The sequence below is a fragment of the Anas acuta genome, chromosome 4, assembly GCF_963932015.1.
Source record: "Anas acuta chromosome 4, bAnaAcu1.1, whole genome shotgun sequence".
In the NCBI taxonomy this organism is placed as follows: Eukaryota; Metazoa; Chordata; class Aves; order Anseriformes; family Anatidae; genus Anas; species Anas acuta.
Genome location: NC_088982.1, coordinates 17815331 through 17840455, shown reverse-complemented (window position 1 = coordinate 17840455; position 25125 = coordinate 17815331). Strand labels below are relative to the sequence as shown.

Below are 25125 nucleotides of genomic sequence, written 5' to 3'. Positions count from 1 at the left end.
ACTGTATGCACTGATTACACTGTGCTTGCTCTAGAGGGAATTTTAAGTGGACAGAAGCCTTATGCGAGACAGTGTTTTAATAGTTCTGTGACAATTATTCTTACATGGACGTGAATTTGAGATAGGGATAAATTGATGAGAAGCTCTTCACTTCTATAGCATTATTTTATCAACACTGTACTGCATGAGGGTCATAAGGCTATTATAGAAAATCAATAAATAGAACATGACTATTAAAGGGTTTTTCTTTAGTTGATTGTATTTTGTGTGCTAACTACTGAGGAAAACTGTCTTTTTAAATTGTAAACCTGTAGTTTGTAATTGTCTGGTAACCATTTTGTGTGATTTTGGTTCATTTTCTGTGAAAACTGTGGCCACTATCAGTTTTGCTAACTAACTGTCCTATTAGTCTGTCCAAATAGGCCAAGAATTTACTAGAAGGAAGGAAAACATTGTCATTGCTTGTAGCTGTTTCAACAGAAGATTAAAGGTGTTCCTCTCTCATAGTGCTGGAGCTTTCTCTGTTCTTTGACAAAACAGAAGAATCTTATTTCCGTTGCTGTTAGGCACATTCCCAATAAACAATAAATCTTCGTAAAATAAGTATTTCAAAACTGTACGCGTGGCCCAAGTGGTAAGTTTTTGGGACATTCAGCCTATCAGATGCTGACTCATCTTGAGCCCAAATTGCAAGTATTGATCATCTTGGCCTCTGGATATTTATAAACAATTTGAACTCATGTTTTAATAGCCATGGCACAAGTAACTAGATTTTGACTGCTGTGCATGCTACCTAATTTAGTAAAAACTAAACACTCCCTGACAGTCCTAGACATAGAGAAAGCTACCGTGTAAGAAATGGTAAATATTTCTAAATCTACTAAATCTACAATTTTAACTTGCTATCTGTTAATAGATCCAGTAGTACTGGTAAATTTATTTATATGAAGAGGCAAAAAACGCATCACTTATTAATGGAACTTACTAATTAGTAATGTGGTTAAAAACCACCTTTAAAGTGCACCTCCAAAGCTACAAAAAAAAGACTCCTCCTGTTACCTTATTAGATAATAAATGCCCTTTTTTGTTTGCCAGCATTGTTTCTGCCTCCTTAGTTCCTCTCAGCTTACCATAATGTGAATTTCCACTTGCTATAGTTTTTAGTTTCACTTTAGTACCATCAAGAAAGAAGTTGTACATGGGGGGGAGGGGGGGAGAATGTTAATTTGTCAGTGTATAATAATCACCTGAGCCTGATCTGAGCACTACATCCTTCTGTTATCTCCAATGAGTGTTGTAAGCACTCAGCACACCACAGAATCAAGTCTTGATGCTTATGTGACTGCAGTCTAGTGCAGTTGATTATTTTCTACATTTATATTCTCTGTTTAATCTTTGAGGCTGTTCATATACAGGGAAGAAAATAAATTATTTGAGATCAGTTTCACAAGAGTAAAATTTTATGACACCATATGAAAGTCTGTATTAAAATTCAGAAATATCTGCTACTTTTTATTTAATTTGCTTCAGAACATTGTTCACTTTGCATGTATATCCAAATAAACACAGAACATTAAAGTCTGTCTGAGAATATCTTTATTGTTTTTATCTCCTATTCTGTTGTCCTTGAGACTGTTTATCATTATTTTGCAGAGCATTAGGCAACAGGCATGATATGTAATGATGGTAATTTTCAAGATGATTTTATTTGGTGCAACATCATATGGCACCCAAAAAAATGTAAGTTTGCATCCAATATATATGGTTCTCTCCAAAATCTGGATGAAATCATCAAACTTCTCGTCTAATGGTTCACAGTCAATTTTATTTGAAACTGAAATGAAATATGAAACCTGTTTTGCTTCCTTTCCCAAGTGTATCATGCAGTGGCATTCCTATATATCCTCAAGCTCTTTCTTCAGTGACCATAATGCAGATAAAATTCTTCTCATGGCTAAACCAAATTTTAAAAGCTTCTGATTTCAAGGTGTGTCCCCTTTTTCCTTTCCTTTTTCTTTTTATATATGTATTTTTCTTTTTTTAACCATTTAAAGGACTGTATCAACACTTATGACATTATAGCATATGATATCTTTTGGATTTGTTCTTGCTCTTCAGTGAGTAAAAGACAGCAATAAGAATCTCTTTATGGGAGTTAGGAACTCATTTTGTAGAGGATCACAGGATTTGTTATAGCATTTTCTTATTCTAAGCTGTTTTACTTCTGACAATATTCTGGATGAAGAAGACCGTACCTTGACCATTTCAGATGCTAGGAATAAATTGTTTATAAAAACGAGCAAGTAATAAAAAAAAAAAAGGGGGGGGGGAGAGTAGGTTTGTTGTCATTTGATTAGCTTTATTTGTTAGTGCAGATCCATCTACAGCAGTTTGATAAGCAGTTTGTTTTGCATGTGAGCTGGAAGGTTCTGCCCTTTGTTGTTACCAGCACTACGATACCACTCAGTGCTATTCAAACACTGCCAAGAGATGGCTGAAAGATATAGCATCCAGTGGATAGGAAAGGAACTATCAATTGTGCCAAAAAGTTAATTTCTCTTCTATTTAATCTTTTAGCCTTGCAAACTAGTTTAATATGCATTAATTAAACGTTCATAAATAAATCATTGTCTCTAGGAGTTTTACTGACTGCATTCTTAATTCAGTTTCATTCTAAAAAATTAGTTCTCAAATGGATCTGTGAGAACAGAAAACCTTTTCCCTATCACATATTGAGTGATCTACAAGGATGGAGGGAAAAAAAAAGTTTAAATGTCCTGGCCAAATTTAATTTTGTTGCATTTTGGAAATTCCAGGCCATGGAATAAGGATGAACAATTTGTTTCATAGTTCTGTAGATATAAATTACATGTAAATGATAAGTTACACAAAGAATGAAAACCCTAGGGAACTTCAAGGGGTATTTTGACAAATATTAGGTTAATTGGGAGCCTGAGCAAAAGCAATAGAAGGATTTATCTCAAAATGTAGCACTTTCCAAAGTGGTGATTGTCACCTTTCATAGAGCTCTGATAGCTATGAGTTAACTGAGAATTTTCTGTTGTTTATGTTGATGCTTTTGAACACAACAGATGTAGGGCCCATTAGAGGTGTCAAAGTCAATGGCAGGGAGGGATTATTTCCTGTCTTTACAAGGAACTCAAATCCAGTTTAAAAATGAATACCTCTCACTGTTTGAAAGCAAAATACAAGCAAACACTTGCATTATACAGAACAATGTTTAAAGTTTTCTGGTTACTGTAAAATGCAGACTGTGATAAATACTCTTATTGATGAGTAAGATTACTTGTAAAAATGTAAAAATAACGTGACTTAGACCAAGAGAAGGTAATTTTCAACAGCAAAGTGTAATTGGATTTTTCTCTTTAGAGGTTGTTGCTTAGTCCATATGCTTAAAGAATTTAATCAAATAATGCACTTATGTTCATTTCCTCTACTTTTACTTCTCTACGTTTTATTCATCTTCCCCAATACCATACATTCATGGCACCACTTTTGATACAGATAGATAGCATGATTCCACGCTGTTTAAGCCCAGTTTCATATTCTAATAGTTCTGAATTAGCAAGTTGATCTATCAGTATTTCTAACTAATTACACTCAAAGCAATTAGTCTCATCAGTATTCATTCTCATCTGTTGTACTTCTTAAATAGGACCTTTTCTTGTTAAAGCATGGTGATAGACCAATGTACAAAACAGTATCTACTTGTGATAGACTTCTGTATATTCATCTTCTGACTATGATGTATACAATTTTGGTTTAGAAAGTTGATCCTTCACGAGCTCCATCCGTGTTGATGATACTTCCAGGTATGTTTCTGCCCTTTTATGGTATCCTCAGATACTATTCTTACAAATAAAATGGCTGAGCTCAGTGCAGTCTTGGTGTATTTGCCTAACTCAACCCATTCCTCTGACATCCTTCTGCCAGTGTCCATCTCAGTGAAAGGATTGACCTCTTCACTTCTGAAAAAATACCCAGTTGAGGTAATCTTCTAAGCTATCTACTATTAATGAATAAATTATTTTAAAATACATTTTCTATGCATTTTGTTTACTTGATGCCATTCACAGCAATGGCATGTGATTGTTCAATTTTACTAATGTAAAATTACCTGTAAAACCTTCTGGAAACAACTGAAAAGTTCTTTGGGGTTGCGTATCTTTGCTTTTTTTTTTTTTTTTTTTTGTTTCCTATAATTAGTTCAATTTTCTCCAGTGATTTTTGAAAATTAAAGGTTATTCTGCACCTGTAATAAATTCTGTAAGAATTAAGCACTTAAAATATTGACAAGAAAGCTTCTTGGCAATCACATTTTTTTTTTTTCACCTGCAGATAGACTATATATCTCTTTGCTGAGAAGTATTTATTACCACTAAACATCTAAAAATCACTGTCATTTTAACCAATTGGAGTAGAATATATATACCCCAGACAAATGCTATGAGCAAGCAGGAAGGTTTTAATTAACATTAACATTTAATTAACATAAAAATCCATTCTGCCCATATCAGAGTTACAGTTATTTCTATCATCACTATAAGCTGACAGGAGGTAAACCCTTTTTCTCGGAGCAGTTCAGCTACTGAATCATGCAGTGAGAGCTCATCCCAATATATCTATAGCCCCAAGAGGGCTCATTATGATGTGAAATTCCTCTGGCACAGCGAAGCAGCTCTCTGAAATGCCCACCCACAAATACTTGCTCTCGCTTATGCTGTTCATTGTTCTTGCTGCAGTCAAATAATTGTTGAGGGTGTCAAAATGTGTTCCTGTCACCTGCACTGCCCACAAGTACTGTGACATAATGTGTGTGGATTCAGATGTTCTCTTTCTAATCCAGGCAACCAGAATATAACTGAAATCAGTTATTACCCTATACTACCCCACCAAAGGGTCCAGAGCTGAATAACTCAGAAGAATCTCAGGGCAGTGCTGCCCCACAGCACATTCCTATTTTTTTATTTACCTTTAGAGATTCGCCATGCATGAAAAGGCAGACATTTCATACATCAAGGAGGATGACCTTTCTGGAGAAGACAGCAGTTTTCCCTATATTTATAGGAAATGTTCAGATGCATCCCACAGACCTTCCAGAGTGGCCAGTACTGCTCAACTCTTACTGGATTTAAGCTAAATTAAGATTTGCCTGTTTATTTTCCCTACCTCTTGGCAGAAGCAGAATCCCAAATTTTAATTGATAAAAACAAACATAGGAAGCTTTTGATTCCAAATGCCATTTTTTGCCTTTAAATAAAAATGTTGAAAACATCTTCATAAAAAGATGTTAATGGAGATCAAGTTACTGCAAAAGCAAATTATTAGAGAGCACTATATAGGGGGACAAATAAAGAGCTGATAAATATTCATTTGTGTGCCATCTTTCATATTACAGAAATAAGTTTTCCTTTCCATTAACAAAACCTTTATTTGATCATCCAAAATTTGATATAATAAAATATTATTATAAAATGCTTCTGCTGAGAAAAACAAAGCAGACCATCTGCTTTTTCTCTGAAGCATCTCATTGTAATATTCCTTAATACGCCAGCAGTCTCCTGCATACTCATCCAGGACTGCATTCTGCAACCTTCCCTTTTTTTCAGCATTCATTTCTTAACTTACAGATGTAATCTCTAGTGGCCTAAACATCAGTGGTTTAACCTAGCTTCAACATTGATGCTAAAAATTTCTTTCATCAAGACCCTTACAAGACCAGAGTTTTCACAGTTTGTGGTTATCAGGGATGATTCTTGAAGCAGTTGTAGTAGAGTAATCAACTAATTCAACTAACAGTTCTCTAAAGTTCCCCTATAAAAACATATAGATGCCAGTCAGCTTTTACATTTTCCTCTAAAGTCTTAGCCATTTCTCACTCTATAATGATGCCTCTGGTCTTTCCAATTGCTTTTTTGTTGTTGTTGTTATTGAGCAAAGAATTATATAGTTTTCATAAGTCTACTCAAAATTCAGTTCCATATTCCCAAACTTCAATTCACATCAGGAAGTGGTAAGAGACAACTTGCATACGTGCTATTATAGCAGTCATGTTCATGTGCACCCAGGTAAAAGACATTCTCTCCGAGCTCAAATAAGTATTCCTCAAAATGTCTGCAACTGTGTGGTATCACATAGCACTAACATGAATCATTGCCTTGTGACTCTGGAGTTTTTAACCAACATGACTGAGATCACTCATAAAAGCGGTTATTTAACAATCAATAGGAAATTAATGACTTTTGTACAGAAACCTAGCTTTATTTTTGGAGGTGACTGATTACAGATGAAATTTGATAATAGAAAATAGTGAATAACCTACTTTCTTTCTGCACTCCCCATTTCCATGCTGCTGCAGGTAAAAAAAAATGCCTTTTCTGACTTGAGGCACAGGGTCAGGATGAGTGCAAGTTCCTAGTTACTTGTACAGTAACATCTAAACAAAGGCTCAAAACAGAGGTATTCCAGGGTTTTTGAAGATCATTTATCCACATTTGTCTTGGTTTCAATACTCTCACTAGTACATAGTTCTGTTTATTTTCTTTCCTACATATTTTGCTAACTATCTGCTGGGAGATCTCCTCATCCCCAGATGCTGAGGTTGCTCAGTCTCAGTAAATTCTAGGTACCAGTTCCCAGTAGGTGCTAGCCGAACCAAGTGCATTGATTTCAGAAACTGGCTGCTCATTTGAACTTGCTGAATGATTCAGCCTTCCACCTCAGTGTGCTCCTTGGTTCCCTTCGATTGTTTTGCCTAAATTATGCAATGATTCCAGAAGAAAACATTCTGATATGAATCTCTGAACATCTGAACTGTTTTTAGGAAAAATGCTTCCTTCTAGGAGCAAAATCTCAAGCGAGGCTCTTCACATTGTAGCAAATAGGATACATTTTGCAGCTGCACATAAGCAAATGCTGAAGATTTCAGTGAAGGTTCTACTTCTCCATATCCTCTTTAGTAGTCTCCAATTTGTGCTTTCATATATCCCATCTCTGGCAAAGCTGCTTTGTATTTTTGCTGCTCATGAAGACCTTATTCAACTAATACAGGACTAATAGGAGGTCATATCATGCATCCCTCTCCCATTGTGTTGGAACAGTTTCTCTGTGTCTAGGCAATATTCACTCCTGTTTACATCATGGTATAATTTTCCCAGATGCCTATCTCAGCTCCCATGTCTGCTTCCCTGCTCACCCTGCCTTTGGATTCATGAATCTCAGAGATGAGGCAGCTCTGAAGTGTCCTAAGGAGGACAGAATAGTTCATGAAAGGTAGTGTTTGAGTTTCTGGATTAAGAATTTTGCATGTACCTTTAGATGGGCAGGCAGTTTCTTTGCAGATTTATATCAGGAAAACTTTAAGTTATTTCAATAACAATGTCTAGTTTTAGCTGTTTGGAGCTATCCTATATGATGCTTTATATTATACGATACCACTTACATTTATGTTTTCTTCTTCCAACTCAAAATTCTGTTTGAGGAGTCACCTGGAAATCCAGACTGACTCTTTTTTTTTTTGATGAAAATGTATTTATTTTTTTAGCACCCTAAAAATACCAATTTAGTATTCATTCTCAGAATCACACCTTTCAAAGTTATTAGAGGAGAGCTGTGAAATATGCTTGAACTGGAAGAAGGTTCTCTATTGCATATGTAGAAGTTCCAGAAACTCTTATCAGATTGAAATTCAGCTCACCTTGATAGTGGCTGGGGATGGGAATACAGCCATGGCTGGAGTGCTGTGTCATGCAGTAGGACTCAGAGAACCTAATACCAAGTGCTGTTCAAACAATGCAAATTCAAGCCTTCTTTGGTTCTAGATAATGATGGGCCTGAAATAAATCCCTAGATAAGAATCTGAATGGAAGTGATGCCCTATGCTCTAGCTGTCTAAAAATCTCTTGTTGAGGAGATTAATTCTGTTATGAACAGAATTGACTGCTGATAGACTGTTTCTAGAGGTGAAATTAGTACTTAAAAAAGTCCGTCCTAGCCTGTACTGATAAATTTGGGGTGCCTGCAATTGTTATAGGTAGGTGCATGGTTCTGTGCATAACATTTTATACAAAAAAAAAATAGCTAAGTCATTGTTCAAATGTATGCAGGAAATTTCACATTGTGTATTGCATGTCCCAAAATCGCAAATTTATGTAATCAGCATGAAGGTTAATTGAGGTAGAAGGAAAGCTGAGCGATAAAAAAAAACAAACAAAACAAACCAAAACAAACATGAAAAAAAAAACCTTGGAATTCTAGTATCTGTTAAAAAGTAAATTTCAGGAGATGGAAACATCTTCCTTGATTCTTTTGGATGACCAGTAGAAACTGCTGCTGCAAGTGCACAGAGTTAGGTGATGAGTTATGTCATATGTTCTTTTTTTTAGGAAGAAATAAGTTTACAATTGAAAAGTCAGCTTGATTTCTGAAACTCGTGTTTATACAGTGAACAATGCCAACTTGTTTTTTTCTTGTACTCTCTCTTATTTTTTGTCTTTAGAACTTAAATTACATTTCCTGTCGTTAGATTCAGGTTGTGGGGAAGAATGCAGTGTGAGGGAACAGGAGGGGAATGAACTGGTGGCTGCTTTGACGTCCTGATTCTGGCTCAGTATAGTTATTGTGTGTAGCTGAGTAGCTCCCGCGGTGCAGTGTGGAGCCAGCTGTCACCCGGCTGCAGCAGCGGGCACTTTGGTTCCCTCCTCAACAGCAGCGAACTCCTTGGCATCAAGCACTGGAACAAGCAGGAATGCTGCTTAGGACTCTTGCGTGACCTTGGAGTAGAATGAAAGTGCAGGAGCCCTGGGCAGGCGCATTTTCTTGTTTTTTTTGGCCCCTTAGTAGGGCTTTGGTTAGGTCCTAGTCAGAGCTGGCTGTTGCTAACGGCCCCCGGCTCCTTCAAAGTGGCAGTCTATCAAGAAAAATACTGTCATATTGGAATTTATTGGTCTGTCTGTGTGAATCAGAAGGTAGTGTAGAGGAATGGTCCCCAAGTGTACAACTGGCTTTAAGTGGCTCAGCTGCTTTTCTGCATTTGAGTGACAGTGGCATTAAGGCAGCTCAGAAACCCAACTATTCATCTTTTCTGGGTAGAGCAGCTGTCTTTCAATAGCAGCTAGAGGAATGCAGCTCTCCTTTATGACACTGATGTAAGGCAAGCTAAGACAGGAAGGATAATAGGTTCATGCATAGAGGATTACATTATTTCCTTTACCTAGACAACTGACTAAGGTAAGAGGTAAATATTTATTCACCATCTAAAGATGTTATATAATTTATAGATTTTAAGTAAAATCAAAGTTTTTTTTAATAGCAGATAAAATCTGAAGTTTGTTTTCTCACTATATATGTAAAATATATATTAATATTCCAGATAAATAATTCATAACAAACCAATATGAATACAATAATTCCATTTAAGTTAATTAATACTCTGATTGTATCAGCTGAGAATAATGGTCAATGAGATCCTAAAGCTTTTCCCTCTATCTCCCCTCCATCTCCTCCATTCTACCCCCACCCATCTCCCCTACCTCCAGTCTATGGATTTAAGTTGTGTATATATAACTTTCAGGAAAAGTAAAGGTTAAGTTTTTGTTTAGGATGGACGTGTTAGTACCAGAGAAGAAAACACATGAAGAGAAAGAAGATTTGCAACAGAATCATCAGAAACCTGCAAACTGCAAGAAATTGCTTAGGAATTGCTGCTTGGTAAAACGATTTTTTGCCTGGAAAAGTTTGAGCTCTAAAGGTACCTTTCCTATTGAAATTTTTAAGTGTAGGAGCAATTGCTGTCTTTCCAAGAATTCTGAATTTTTGATAGAGGTACTACTCAATTTAGCATCAGTCAAGTTACAGGTACAAAAAGTCTCTACTGTCTTGGGTCTATTGTGCAAAGAGATTAGAAATGGTACAGCTTTGATTGAAGGTGCTTTATCATAATGTGATATAAATAATTGCATAAGCATTCATTTTGTAGCACATCAAAATACATGGTCTGTAGAAAAGGTCTGCAGAAAAAAAAATCCTTCAATCACAAGCTAAATGAATACATATAAAATCCTGGTAATTAAATCTATCAGTTTATCAGGGCTCAACCCCAAAATCTGTTTTGATGAGTATAAACTCCTTTGATTACTGTCAGAGCATATTTACATGGAAATTACATGATCAATTCCTTTGTCTTAGAGAAAATGGAGAAAGGTAACATCCTGTCACTTTTTTACATAATGATGCTGTGTACTGTATTTATTAATAAATATTGAAAGAAATGCTTCTTTTTAAATTGGAACTTGGCTGTGAAATATCTCACCCATTGAAAGACTAACTCTTTTATGAATAATAAATTAAACAGCAACCCCAGTGAAGTGATAGTTAATCTGCTTTATTTTCTGGAACCTACACACATTTAAAGATTTTATTCAGCACCGATTCATCTTTTTACCATCATATTTGTACTTTGCACCATTATGTAAAAATAAAACAAAAAAAATTGTCCCAAACAACCCTTTTGTGATTTGGCAGCATTTTTCATCTCCTTGCACATTGTTTATGACAATAAAAAAAACAGGCCCTCTGTATATTGAATTTGTGTCAAACAGAATGAAAAAGTGGATGACATTATTTAGTCATGACAAATTAAGTCACCATACCCTGAGTGATATACTTTTTTATTTATACATTCATTTTAAAATATATGCTCCAGTACCTTAGTTTCAACATCTAGGAAAAAATGAGCTGGTTAAATGCAACCTACCTCTGATCTTAAACTGCCCTTATCCCTCTCTTATCCAAGTAGACGTGTGTTTGATGTGCCTTTTAACCTCAGCACAATCATTTATCTATTCTTGGCCACTCGGTTTTAAAGCTTTAGGATAATACAATGAATGGTTGCTTTAATCAGTATATATATTATGGTTTGCTAAATACATCCTTGATTGTGTATCAGTTTGTACCTATAATTCTTGTCACTTTCATTTATATTTTATATTGTTACTGGAGCTAATGAAGCAAAAATGATTTTGCTGTAACCCTTTCAAAACTCATTCTTCTGTTCATAAAAAACTTTTTTTATTTTTATTTATTTATTTATTTATTTTCCCTAAATAGGTCATTTCATAGTATGGCATGAGTTAACATGAGTTGTTTATCAACAGTCTGTGTGGGCCTAAGGAATCAGCTCATAGTGTGTGAATAACAAGCAACTTGCACTGAAGTTAATATGTTTGATTCTTAGTAACTTTAAACTGGCTGATCATTTTCACCTCTGGAAAGGGTCTACAAACTGTTGACAGGAAATGATAGAATTGAGGATTTATTTTGTCTTGGTAAAGTGAATCAGAAGGTAGATGAATCAAGATGAATCAAGTTACTCTGCATTACTCCAACAGAAACAAAATGGGAGTTTAACACATTGTTAACTCAAAAGTAAGCCATTAATTTTACTTTCTCAAACAAATGATAGAAAACACATTCTCACGGGAATACCTCTACAAGAACCTTTGTATATTTATCAAGATCACCAAAACTAATCTCCTGAGGTACTTTCTTCAACACTGTTTTTCCAAGGTGACAATTTTTCCATTGGTCAAATAGGTTTTCTTGGACTTGAGTACTATTGTCTTCTGACACCTGTAACATGTTATATATGGCATACCCCATTGAGTTCCTGATCCACAACTAGGTAAGATTTCATACACATAAACAAATGGGGCATTTCTGTAAACACCCAGGGTTGACCATGCAGATACATGCCCACCCATTCTCTGGAATTAGTTAAGTCAGAGAGAAGTCTTCTGTAAATAACCTTTCTCCTAGTACCCATTATACTGCTATGGCAGCTACAGAGCATGTGGCTACTGAAATACTCACTCAATGCCTAATACTTTCTGTTGGCAGGATGAAGATGGGTTTGCAATTGATACTGTGGTGGCTCATTCCCACTTAGTCATTCCTTTACACAAATCAGATTCCTCATTGGTTGTCTTAAAATACCTCACACTTGTGAAGTTGTGTAACAGTTGTCATTAGGCATTTAAGATTAAATACTTAAAAAGCAATCAAAATGTGTTTGCTCATATTTTAAAAAAATAATGAAAACTGTAAATAATCAGTTATTTGGCTATTCGCTGCTGTCATAACGGTTTGTGGCAGGAAATACTGTATGTGCAGTTGATCTTTTCTTTAAAGTAGAATTTATTTATTTTCAACAATTTGTTTTTCATATTGTAGGTCATTTGCATGATCTTGAAACTGAGTTTGTCAACAGGTTCTTTTAACTTTATAGGATTAATTATACTTTCAGAGACAATTTCCATTTATGAATTGGAAGCATGCAGATAAATTCTTGACTTACTGTTATGTTCAGATGATTTAACACAATTTTCAGAATGAATAATCTTAACTCCTATGGTAAAACCTTAGAATGTCACTGCACTGGGGTTGTCTTCCTATCTTCCTGCTTCAACATCTGTCATATGAGTAAGAGAAGAATGTTGTAATATAAATACTGTAAAGATGGTTACACTCAACCCTTTTCTGTGAAGTATTAACATAGCATGATTTTCATGCAGCAGTGATCACTCCGAAGGAAGAGCAAGAGAATAAAAAATGGTGTATTGGATTTCAAAGAAAAGTAAATGACAGTTGTCAATGGGAAACAATTCGATACTAAAGTCAGTATTTTAGTCAATGTTCAAAGCTCAGTAATTGGAGTAATTCCTCGCACAGCCATATCAGAGAGTAGGTATCTTGTAACTAAGGCTTGAGGAACAGTTTCAGACTATTGCCAGGTATACATCAGTTAGAGCTTGATATTTCAGTGAGTTCTGGGCCCAAGTTTAAAGTGTATTTGAAAAACTGAGCAGCCCTCAAGTATCTCCTTACTAAATTGGTAACCTACTCAGTTAACCTAGGCCAGTTAGGAGTCTTCCCTGATTATTCCATGCCATGAATATACATCCTGCTACAGATTTTTTAACATGCAAATGAGAGACACCAAGAGGACAACAGGTTGTCTTTCTCAAAGATAAATCTGGAGGAATTATATGGCTGACTGCATTAAATACTGCTAAAATGTTACAGATTATCAACTGTTTGTTATTTAGAATTTTTTATATTGTTTGTGTTTTCTCAAACCACTTATTTATGAGTTAAGATATGAATAATTTAGGAATAATTCCAAGCTGTCAACTACTGAGTGTATCTTTCTCTGTCAGCACATTTGACAGAATATTTAATGAAAAAAATAACAGAGTTTTTTTGAGAACTAGTTAAATGTTCTGAGCTCCCTAGAATACTTCATATATTCTCAGACCTTAGATATCTTAAAAAATTCCTTCTGGACTTTGTCAGTAATGCTTTCTTAAAAAAGGACTTCCTGTGAATGGGATGATAGTCTGTCCCCTATTGTACATTTGCCTTTTCTTCTACACAAATATGTTGAGCAGTACTTTTGAATCCAGTCACATCTCAGACCATGAAAAGAAAGTTCCCTGCCAGTTGTTCAAAATTAACAAGAATCTTTGTTAATGTTGAGCACGGGTCCTTTGGACTGTAACTTTCTTCCAATGGGTCTCTCAGCTCTAATTCTTGTGTGTCTGTTTCAACTACAATTCTGCTGAGCTGTGAAGTAATGGTGCAAAGACAACCTGAAAGGTAGACGGCAGGATTACATACGGAGTTTAAAGTAGATGTCTTTTCCATTATCAAAGCTCACAAAGCTACTAAACAGGAGGCAAGAGTTGTTTCCTAAATTCATTACCAAAGCAAAAGCCTTTTCTTTTCCCTAAAGAGTTTGCTCATGCATAGAATGATAGTTACTGAAGTCTGCCTTATTTCAGGTTTACTAAGTCATACTTTTCTACACGAAGATAATAAACAAAGATAAATGAAGATAAAAACGACAGAAAAGAACAACACTAAGTAATATATGTCCAGAGCCAAGGACAGCATATCCTCCTGAGTTCATTCCCTTTCCCCAGTAGCTGCTCTTCACAAACATCCCTCTCTTAAAGTATTGCTGATATACAGTTCAGATATTAACTTGTCCAGTAATTGAATTTGTATTCAGTTGTCAGATGCATCATTTTTCAATTCATGCCATGTCAGTTCAATCTTTTTCCCAGTTTTTTTCCCCCTAGCTTTCTCCCAGATGCTTTGAACAATATCATGTCATCACGAGAAGAATTCAGAAAACTCCATATGACCACAAATATAAATTTGTCCTATGTGCTTGTAGAACTGAAGTTCATATGACTTTGATGAGTCTGAAAGCCTCTAAGAGAAGAAAAAAGGAGAGTTGGAGAGAGGACCATGTCTCTTATCCTTTCCATTTTAAATGGTCAGCATCTGTAAATAAGTAGACTGAAATCTTTTCCTACTAAATCTGTCCAGAATGCTCAATAAGGAGTATGTATATTACTATGCATGTTAACCACTGAAGAGATTAATGCCCCTGAGATTTTATACTCTGTAAACAGATAGAAATGTATTTAAAAATGGAATCTTTCATAGTTTAGCCAGTACATAAATCTTTGTCTATTTTGTAAAGACTCCAAGAAGAGAAACTTAACTGGGAATTCAAAATGAATGATGTTTAGCCCACTTTGTCTATTTGAAATATTTATGAAAATGTTTTACGTTTTGATGATGATGCAATTGGTGTACATATTGGTCTTAAGTAAGCTAGCTAAGCCCAGGCAAAGTTACAGTTAAAACTTTATTCACTTTTTGTCTTTTAATAACTATTTTCAAAGAGAATAAGCATACTTAGTGTTGCGTTAGTATTTCTTTTATCACAGTTTACTATGAATTAGCATTGTTTTCTTATTCAACTATAATAAAGCAAAAGTTTTTGTGGTGTCTTATATGTTCTGTCACACTGTGCAAACACTGCATTTTATGCTACCAAAAAAATCACCTTTGGAATAAATACAGCATGTGTTATATGTACTTGTATTTTCAAGGGACTGAACTGGATGGAAAATGTGGATGTTTTCTGTTTATTTGTTAAAATTTTGCAAGTAATAAGCTTCTTTCAGATTTTTCCCCTGACACTAATTTAGGACTATTCTTAGCTAAAAAAGAATCAGTATTAAAATAGAGATGTACTTGTTCATATTTATATGTAGGAAAAGGTCATTCTACAAATTTTGATAAAACATGGTGGAAAGAAAAAAGGTAAGAGAAAATAAACTATCTGTTGTTCTTGTTTTCAACTAGAGCTTGTTCTTCCCTTAGGATCTCAAAGGAGTTTGTATGATGAGACTCGGCAAAAAGGGGTGCCTCGTAGTGTGTTCCCTTTTTGCCAAATGTTAACTCTGAAAGACAAATCATGGCAATAAAACTAGGAGCTCTCCCTGGTGAATGTCATTTTCTTTTAAATGCACAGCACAGAATGATCTAATCTCAATAAGACCTCTAATACTCTCTTCAGGGTAGCAGTAATAGTTAATGGCACAAATTAACAGGAAAGTATGTTATTTAGGAATGTTTGTTATCTTTCAGGTCATTAAGACGGAAATTGGAAAAACATTGATTCTCACAACTTAGAATCATTCCAAAGCGATTACTACAGTGATTAATGATTTGAAAGGAGCTTTTTACTGTGTATTTGTGTACAGACTTGCTAAATAGAGCAATGCATATAGCTAATGAAAGTATGAGGCTCTGGCAATTATATATAAAATTAAAGTAATATAACTTTTGGGTCAAGGAAGTTTAGAAATCATTTTCCGAAATTTGTTGTAGAAAAAAACATAAATGTTTACCTTCTGAAGGTTTTATTATCTCTTAAGGTTTTAAAAAATAACACTCAGAGGCCCCAACCATGACAAAAACCCTTGCTACTTTACTTATTTTCATATAGATGAAAGTTTTGATAACATTTCCAAATTTAAAAATCAAATTGCACAAATTTTGCAATAACCACTGGTTTACAGGTTGGGGAAAATTTGTTCATGCCTCTTCAGAGTCCTTGAAACAGTTATTTGTGATGATAAACATAACTATTACCCATATATATATATATGCATCTATATATATTATATATTATATATATATTAAGCATCTAAAAATATATATATAAAAAACAATATATATATAAAACAATATATATGTATATATATTGTTTTTAAGCATCTGAAACAATATATATATTGTTTTTTTAGATGCTTAATACAAAGATAGCAATTTGCAAAGTGCAGATTATGAAGTCAGTTCTCCTGAGGGTGAATGTGCTTGTAAGAAGGATATTTCATGGGAATTAGATTTCCTCAGCATTTGAGATTCAAAGGATTGAATGTGCTCCATAGTTAACCCTCCAGAAACATAGCTCTGAAAAACGTGAATACATCACTCTGTGGAACTTCTGCTTTATGCTTCCCTGGCTATTTAGGTTTTACAGAACATGGAAAGCTTCTCCTTTTCTCTTGGAAGTTTGTTTCCTTTATGTTAGAATGGATTTTTATGGTCTTCTGCAATTGCTACCTTGTCATCCCAGCATTTCTTTGAAGCAAGTTGCAGTTACTCAGAGGTATGTGATACTAGAAAGTGAAGTGTAAACTCATGGCAGATTTACACAAGGGCATGTTGAACTTCAAAGCTTTTTGTCCTTTGCTTCCCTTTCTTTTCCTACAAAGCAGTGTTGACACTAAGTAATACGTGTAAACTTTCTAAGAAACAATGAACGGTTTTAAACTAGCTCTAATTAAGAACCTCAAATGGACCTTTTTATGAATTTTTTTTTTTTTGGGGGGGGGGTGGGTGAAAAAATAAAGAAAGCGTGTTTTCCTTTCATATAAAAAGCATGAGGAACCACTGAGCTGAATGGAACCTTCTCAGAGATGTCATAATGAACTTTTATTTTTCCATTGAGATCCTTAATCCTACTTACTGATGATCACCTTATTATTCAGTAAGTTTAACCTATTAGAAAAATCTTTAGCATCTTCTTGAATTTGGCCTAAGAATAAAAAGAATATGTGATTAATTGCTCTTTAATGAGCTAGTTATATCAGAAATATATATATTTTTTTCTAATTGTAATTGTTTTTTGTTTTTTCATAGAATTGGACTTGTTGCTTCAATGTCATGCAGATATTTAAAGATGATTCATTGCAATATTGATATAAAAATTATATATTCTGAACACCTAAGCAAACTATGAAGTTCTTACCTCTCCATTTGTAAATCTGATGTCTAATTTTGTCTCCCTATATTTCCCTTCTTTGTTATACAAGGGTCAGTATGCCATTTAAAAAAAATATTAAAAAAACATAGTTGTTAAAGTTTTGAAAATTTTTTACTTAAAACTCAAGTTCTAAGGATTGAAGGTTTGGAATATAATAAATGTAGAGGATCACCCCATTTGGGAAACTAAATTGTTTCCTTTATGAAACCAATATATACTTCTAGTTAGTCTCGGTATTCACAGTATCTTTGATTTCTGCTGTGTCTGCCAACAGCTGCTTTTTTATTTCAAGACATTCTATCAATCAAAAACTAATAGGCTGAAAAAGTGTATTAGATTAAGTGGAAGGACTTTTATATTCATGGCATACTTAGAAAATGGAATCAATCTTTAAATATCTTGCCACTTTCCATCTGGGCATTATTCCAGCAATTTAAGTGGCTAAATATATTGAGAGTATTCCAGATTAAATGGTAGTTCTGAATGTCTTTGTATAAATGGTATGGCCCATAAAGAACTGGATTTGTTGTGTTGGTTAATGATATCTGAATTTTGTTTACCGAAGTGTACCAAATATTAGTGCAGTATAACACAATTGTGTTTGTGAGCATCTGTCCCTGAAAAAAAATGCTGAGACTAGGAGGTGCAGTTCTGCTTCAGACCTAATAAGCTGCCAGAAGCAGCTTCTTTAAAGTATGCAATGCCATTTTTTTTTTTTTTTTTTTTTGTCGTGAAGCATTATGACTGGATAACTTTTCACTAAAGGTCAAATTAAAAGGAAAACCAACATATCTTAGAAGTGGAAAGTTAAGGCAGAAGAAGGGAGGGAAAAATAGTAAGAAACAAATTGTTTGGAATGACTAAAACAAGAAAATTACATGTTGCCTTGTTGCTTTCCCCATTCTCCCCTCCCCCATTTAGTTTATTGCTGCTGTTGCCTTTCTTGAATGCTTGTCTCCATTGGAGTCTGCAGCGTGGTCCTGACAGTCCTGCTGGGAGACAATGATGGGATAGATTTGCCCTGCTTTCAGCCCAAAAGGGGTAAGTGGGAGGACCTGATGCTCTTCATTGCTGCAATAATGCTATCCTGCTGAGACCTCCCTGCTGTTCCTTCCAGTAGCATTATCTTCTTGGCAAGGAGATGTGTTCTCAGTTGTTCTTTAATTTTCTTATTCATCCTTTCTGTGTGCAAGAGACTCACAAAAAGACTGGAATTCTTCACCAAGCCATCCAAATGTTTTGTGGGCACAGGACTGTATTAGTCATATGTGGCAACATTGCAAGTGAATTTTGCAGATCACCTCAGCCAAATGCCAATAAACCTGTACTGTGCAGCAAAGCAGAAGGCGTACTTGATTTCACATATGTCACAGAAAATGGTGCTGGAAATATTTAGCTACCTAAGCACTTTTTGTACTTTTCTTTTGCAAAAGCAAGATACTTGGGGGGTATCTCATTGTGATGATTATCATTCCCAACAGTAGATGAAACCTATATCTGACCATACAGGATCCAAAGGTCTAGGGCAACAGAAATGTGAAGCTGGCTTCATTACCTACTACTGGCTAAAGCAAAGGAATGGATTAAGTCTGTTGTGAATGTAATAGCAAGAGGTGTCTAATGGTAAGAATACATTGTAGTTAGACCTCTGTCTATTCAACTCACCCAGTTCCTCAGAATTTAACTAGCATCAGTCTATGTGACTTTTGTGTTGTACCTCATGTATATGTGTATTTAAGGCCATGAAAATACAACTTTGGAATGTAGTATCCATCAGCTGAGCTTATAAACATCTCTCTATTTATCTTTGCTGGTTAATGTTCAGAGGTAAATGTTTTAGCTTAGCTTTCAGTTGACAAGAGCTACCTTCCCAAGCTAAGTTTGGCTGCTTTTAACAATGACCCTTTTCTGACACTTGGTTCATACCACTTCTGATGTGACTGAGATGAAAATGATTGGTGAGAAAGATCAAGCTTAGATGGAGGTGGGGAAAAATCACAATATATCCCTACAGCAACTTAAAATTGAACCTTTTTCCTGTTTTTTTTTCCTCAATCTCAATAGTATCTGCTGTAGGTAAATGTCTCTAAGCCCAGAAATTATGTATTTCCATCTAGTTTTGAACTATAAGGGGGCACAATATGCTACTGCAGCTATCAGTTAAAAAAAATCTTATTTTAGTAAACATAGTGAAATTCTCAGATGATGAACAGATTCACTGAAATGCTTGTAAAGAAGACTGCAATTTCTTAGCTGTTTATTGAGTGAATAAAGAAGTAGAGAAAAAAATGCAGGAAAGAAAGGACACCCACATGGTTAATTTAGTCTGGAGAATGGAATTTCTTCTGACAGATTGTTCGTATGTGATGTTAGAAGAGTCAGTTAAGACATATTTTGGGATGGGCACTGTGTATTTCTTGTTTTCTGAGAAAATCCTTGCAGTTTGATTTGCAGACTACCGAGCACTTGCAGCATTACCAACTTGGCTTTGAACATATATGAAAGGCTGAGTGAACAATATGAGAACGAGGTTCCGTGAATTTCCTACAAAGTGCCCAAATTAGTCAATACCTTTGATCTTAATCTCACTGTGCCTCTGTTCTGCATTAAGTAGGTATCATACCCTCTCATCTCATGGGGATGTTGTGAATGTAGCAAAATTTGTAGAGCACCCAGACACTGTCGTGATGAATATTGTAGAAAACTGTATTTTGAATTCAGATTCCCAGTAATTTGCAGGTAAATTACTGGGGAACAAGATGTGGAGAGTGAGGTTCTGAATTTGGTGAATAAGTACTATGCGTTAATTAAACTCCTTAATTAAGCTTAATTAATCTCCTTTTCAAAATATAGCCAATGGTCAAACCATTAAAAGATTGCACCGTAACACATAAGTGGAAAGGGGCTGAAGTAATGCTCTTAGTATTTATGAACACAATGCAGTTATTTTCCTGTATACGTCCTACGTAAGTAATACATACAAAAGAATTCCTTAGCTTGAAGGATTTATAGCATAAAACTTAGAACTTGTCTTATCAGACATTGTCAGACTTGTCAGAACTTGTCAGACTACAAGTAGGAGTAAACCAAAGTGATTGATCAAAGGATCAGACCCTAAGATACGAAGTGTGAAAAGTGTGGTGAGTATGGAAGGATGTGTGTGCATCTTCCAGTTACTTGTGTAACATTATATTTTGTCTTGCTAAAATCAATGAAAACCTTGCCATAAATTAGTAGGAATAGTAGGAATCACCCAAATTGCTTTATAAAAATGCCTCCGTACTGAGTAAGATAAGTCTTCATATCGAATAACACTCTTCTACTGGCTTTGTAACATTAAGTTTTAATGTAGTAGCTCCTTTGTTGATTTTTGCTAGAAATGATTTTTGAATGAGGTCCCAATATGTGTCTTATTTGACCAATATCCCCATTTCACTCCTTATTTACTTCATTTTATTTGAAGTAAATTATGAAATCTCCAAATCTTAGAAAGTTTTTGAATATTCAGTACCAAAATCAAACCACAGAAATGAAAAAAAAAAAAAAAACAGATTTATTTTTATAATTCATTTAAGCTACAATTGATTCTATACTAAAAACTAATCAGTATACCATAATTGAAGAGATATTTCTGGACCAATGTACCAGCTGGTATCACAGATGGTACAGATGGCATAAGGCTCTTTAATGGGATAAAGATAATGTGTTGGCACAAAGAGAGCTGAGTATGTGAACGTGATTTTTCTTTCCCATTATGCACTATCTAATCAGCATAATTTTAATTGATACACAATTGATATATTTGTATTCCACACATCTGGATAAATGCTAAAATCAATATCTTGTAGTCAGTGACATTAGTATAACCATACTTTGTTCTGGAAAAAATCACACACCATATTAGGCAACAACTCATTAAACCTTGTGGTTTAAAAGAGCGAATTGCAAGGTAAGTTTGATATTAAAATTTTAAAGGAAGTAGATATGAAATTTCTGGATGCAAATGAGTCCCTCAGAAAGACTTAATTCTGGTTAGCTTTGGTATTGGTGTCGGTATGGCAAAAAGTATGACAGTGGTATTGGTAATGAGCGATCTTGCTGATAAATGATGAGGAAATCATTCTAATTATTTCCTCTGAAGATCCGATGGGGCTGGATGTTTCTTGACAGTAGTAGAGGGGTCTCACTGGGTAGTATGGGTTTTACCAGACTTAATTTATTATTTTTTTTTTTACATATGATGTCCTATAAAGTAGTGTTGAGTTCAAAAGATTTTTTCTTGCACTCCATTCAGATTTTTTTTTTCCTGCTTTGTGTACATTGCACAAGACAGAATAAACATCTACAATATATTCTGTAGATACACTGTGTATCTACTGTGGTGCTTTCAGTCATGAAGACAGCAAAACATTGCTAGATAAGTTTGTGGTTTTTCTTTTTCCTGATGTCTGACATAATCCTATCTGCCTCTGACAAAAGTTGCCAGTGGGGATTTTGCTGAATATGTAACCATTTACATTCAGATTCCATTTTCTTTGGTATATAAAAGGGCTATGTTCATCATAAATGGTTTGTTGTGTCTTTTCAGGTTAGATAAAACCTTCTGCAAAATTATTTAAGCTTTTGTTTGATACACCAAGATTGTTGAAGTATATTTCACAGAATATTATACACAAAGACTCATTACTCCCATATTTACAGCCATTTCCAGATCATACAGAAATGTGGGTGAAGGTGTTAGTTGTTTATTTATGGACATTTTCATTTTGGAGTTAATTTCACACAGATCCTGAGCCTGCTGATTGTTAGGACCTGTTGAAAGAAAAACAGTGAAAAATGCTTAGGATAACAAGTTTATGCATTCAGCCACCAATCTGGAATTAGAATTATATAGCTTAAAGTCCCAAATAAAAATTTCTGAAGGGAGAAAACCTCTCAGTAAAATGCAAACCCTGCTGAAGTTTCCTGATCAGCATTCTTCTGAATAGCTGTGACTGGAGAGATATCCAAAAACTGCCCTTCTAACAAGTTCATAAAAATTGCAACAGAAAAAGAGAGTTTTCCCACTTTTTTATTTTTTTCCTTTCCTAAAGCAATGTATTTTATTCTCTTTGTGTGTCTCTCCTACCCTGATTTTGAAGTCTCTCTTCTGTAAGGCAACAATACTAATATGGTCTTCATATATACCAAGGAGAGACACACTCTTTTTGCACTGTTTAGTGCCATTGTGCTTTTCTTATTAGACATAAATGTGCATAAAGACTACCTAAATGTCCTGCATCCTGGCATCTTTGAGTTTATGCACTGAAGTATACTTTGACCATTAGACAGACAATATTATACCTTCTTGGTAAAGCCAAACTATGAGTTTTTTAGCTATAAGTTGACAGAATCTAATAAATGAGCTAATAAATCACAAAAAATAAATGTCTTAGGAGAAACAAGTGAGTATGATCTACAGAAGGCAGTACAACTGACCTTCAGATTTCTCATGTGCTTAGAAAATGTAAGTAGGAAGTATGAAAATTTTGGATATCATGTCTCTCTTTTAAATACTGATCTAGTCATGTGTAGCTAGCATGTCTGCTCCATTTCCCCTCATTTTGAGAAATACTTTTTTTCTGTATTCGAACACATTATAAAATTAAATATATCAAAATCTTAAGCTACCAGAACTAAAGTTCTTATGCTGCAATTATTGTTCTGTGTATAGGGAGAGGGACGAAGCCGTACTTTTATTTGTATTTCAGAAATGTGTTTATACCTGTTGGAAATAACCTGTTAGCAAGTTATCTTTGAATATTATATTGTGAAACAAATCCTGGTTTTGCTGCTGTATCTTCTTTTTCCATGATTGGTTGTGAGGACCTTGGCAATGGCCGGGTTTATTGGGAGTTACCCATTTCTGTAGTGGGTCCTATTGGATCTATCTACATGCAACAAGTTTCTATGACATCAATATTTCTCATTTTTTTAAGAGTAGTATGACTTTTGCTTGTATAGAGACTGAGGCGCTTATATCCAACCGAGGGCTGCAACTATACTGGCACTTGTTTCAGAAAGAACCCTTTGTTATACTTTGAAATTCTTGCCTTTTTAGGAATTAAAATTGGATTCTCAAGGTTTTTGTATTATTAAAAATAGGCTTATTCTTAATATATTAGGAAATAAGTCAACACTTAATCATTTGCAAAAACAGGGAAGGAAGAATTTTGGGTACCAGTAAAGACAGCATTATTATTCTGCCATTTGTCTTTTCACTTTCACTAGGATGCTAAAAATTGAAAGCTGATAAAATTTCTATATTTCATTCATAGAAAATGAAAGATTAGCCTGAATGTGTTACCTGTCTTCTTGTCTGTTTACTACTTTATTTTTTTTTTTAGCCTATTTTCTTCCTCTGCTCAGAAACTAAAGGTTGTGATCTCATCTATGAAAAGAGTTCAGAAGAGACTTCCTTCAGTATCATAAAGCCTGCTGAGCTTTCAAATGCCAGCTATTTTATATTCCTGTCCTATATGTTTTTATTAAAGCTGGTGTTATAAATAATTTCAACTTTTATGAACATCCTTCACAAATATGAGAGATACTACAGTTTAGTGAGATGTTGATTTTTAAACAGCAATTAAATCCTTGGCTTTGGTTTTATCCCCCCAAAACAAACAAACAAATGAAAAAAACAAACCAATAACCAACCAAACAACAACAAAAAAACACAACAACATGTCTCGCTTCTTCTCTGCACTATCTATACCAGAAGATGGTGTATTTAGATGGTCCTGCAGTTTTACTTATCCTGTCCACCAGATTTTGACTGCATTATATAAATTACGCTGGGTTTGGAGATTCTGAAGATTTTGGAGCTGCAGATAAAATTGAAGCAATGCTTTGTTCTCTGAGTCAGTGACCCACAGAAGAGACTTGCATCCAGTTGCAGAAAAGAGTCACTTGCATGAGATCTCTGCATGAGACAAATTCTAAGTTACCTCTTTGTTTATAGTAACTAATAGGTTACTGAAGTCCTGTTTCAAAGTGCAAGATATATATGGGGTTTTTTAGAACAATGTCCAGACTAAATTCCAAACTTTCTATTACATACTCCCTACACATAATATTCGTGATCTTCCTGAACTGGAACTGAACTAGAAATAAAATTGAAAACTTCCTGAATTTTAACTTAACAAGTCCATATAATAAATACATCAGTGTGTTTCAGTGACTGATAAAATAATTTGAAGTTAACTACAGAATGCAGCATCTGTGATCAGACCAAAAGATCTGATTGTTAGCTGCCTTTCACTTCATTGTGCTCTAGGAAAGGTGTACAGGAAATGATTTCTTCTTTTTGCTCAATGTCAGTAATAGAAACATCCTTAACCTTTGCTGGAGGAATGCAGAAACCTTTGTTCTTGCTTGTCATTGTTGCAGAGCAGAGCCTGAGCTCAGTTTTTTGTTGCCTTTCACTTTCCGTAGTAAAATGCACTTCTACAAATCGAGTAACAAATCTAATAAATAACAAGTAATACTTAAAACTCTATTTATGCCAGAAATACATGAATTAATTAAGGATAAGACTGTGGAGAAATGGGCTGTCCCCAGTTCATAAGCACTGAATTCATTGGCTTCTTTAAACACCTAGCAATGTTCTTTGAGGTCCTCCGGGTGAATATTTTTTATAATATTTAATTTATCATAATTCTCTCCTCACTGTTCACAAGTTTCAGGTGAAAAGCCAGCTGTCTTTATATTATTTCATTAATTAATAAAAATGCTGTCATATTAGGCAAGTTTTAGTCCTATTTTCAAGTTAAAAAAAAAAAAAAAGCTATATCAGAATACTCCACAAGTTTCTTTATTAATAATCATTCTGTATAAAGTAGCCATTGCTAAAGACTATGAAAAAAGCCTACTTTTTA

At 34.6% G+C, this 25125-nt stretch overlaps 1 protein-coding gene across 3 annotated transcripts in view; it reads left to right on the top strand.

Moving 5' to 3' along the window:
• The window catches only part of KCNIP4 (potassium voltage-gated channel interacting protein 4), a 431453-nt gene that overhangs the window by 33003 nt on the left and 373325 nt on the right, over positions 1-25125 (top strand). Inside the window, exons 1-2 of one of the 3 annotated variants that reach the window (XM_068680012.1) lie at positions 9101-9249; positions 9621-9769. The exons of the other annotated variants lie outside the window; for them this stretch is intronic. Of the exons in view, the coding sequence (XP_068536113.1) occupies positions 9622-9769 (148 nt within the window). The 5' untranslated portion in view covers positions 9101-9249; position 9621. Of the gene's footprint in view, positions 1-9100; positions 9250-9620; positions 9770-25125 lie in introns of those variants that run through there. 3 annotated transcript variants of the gene reach the window in all.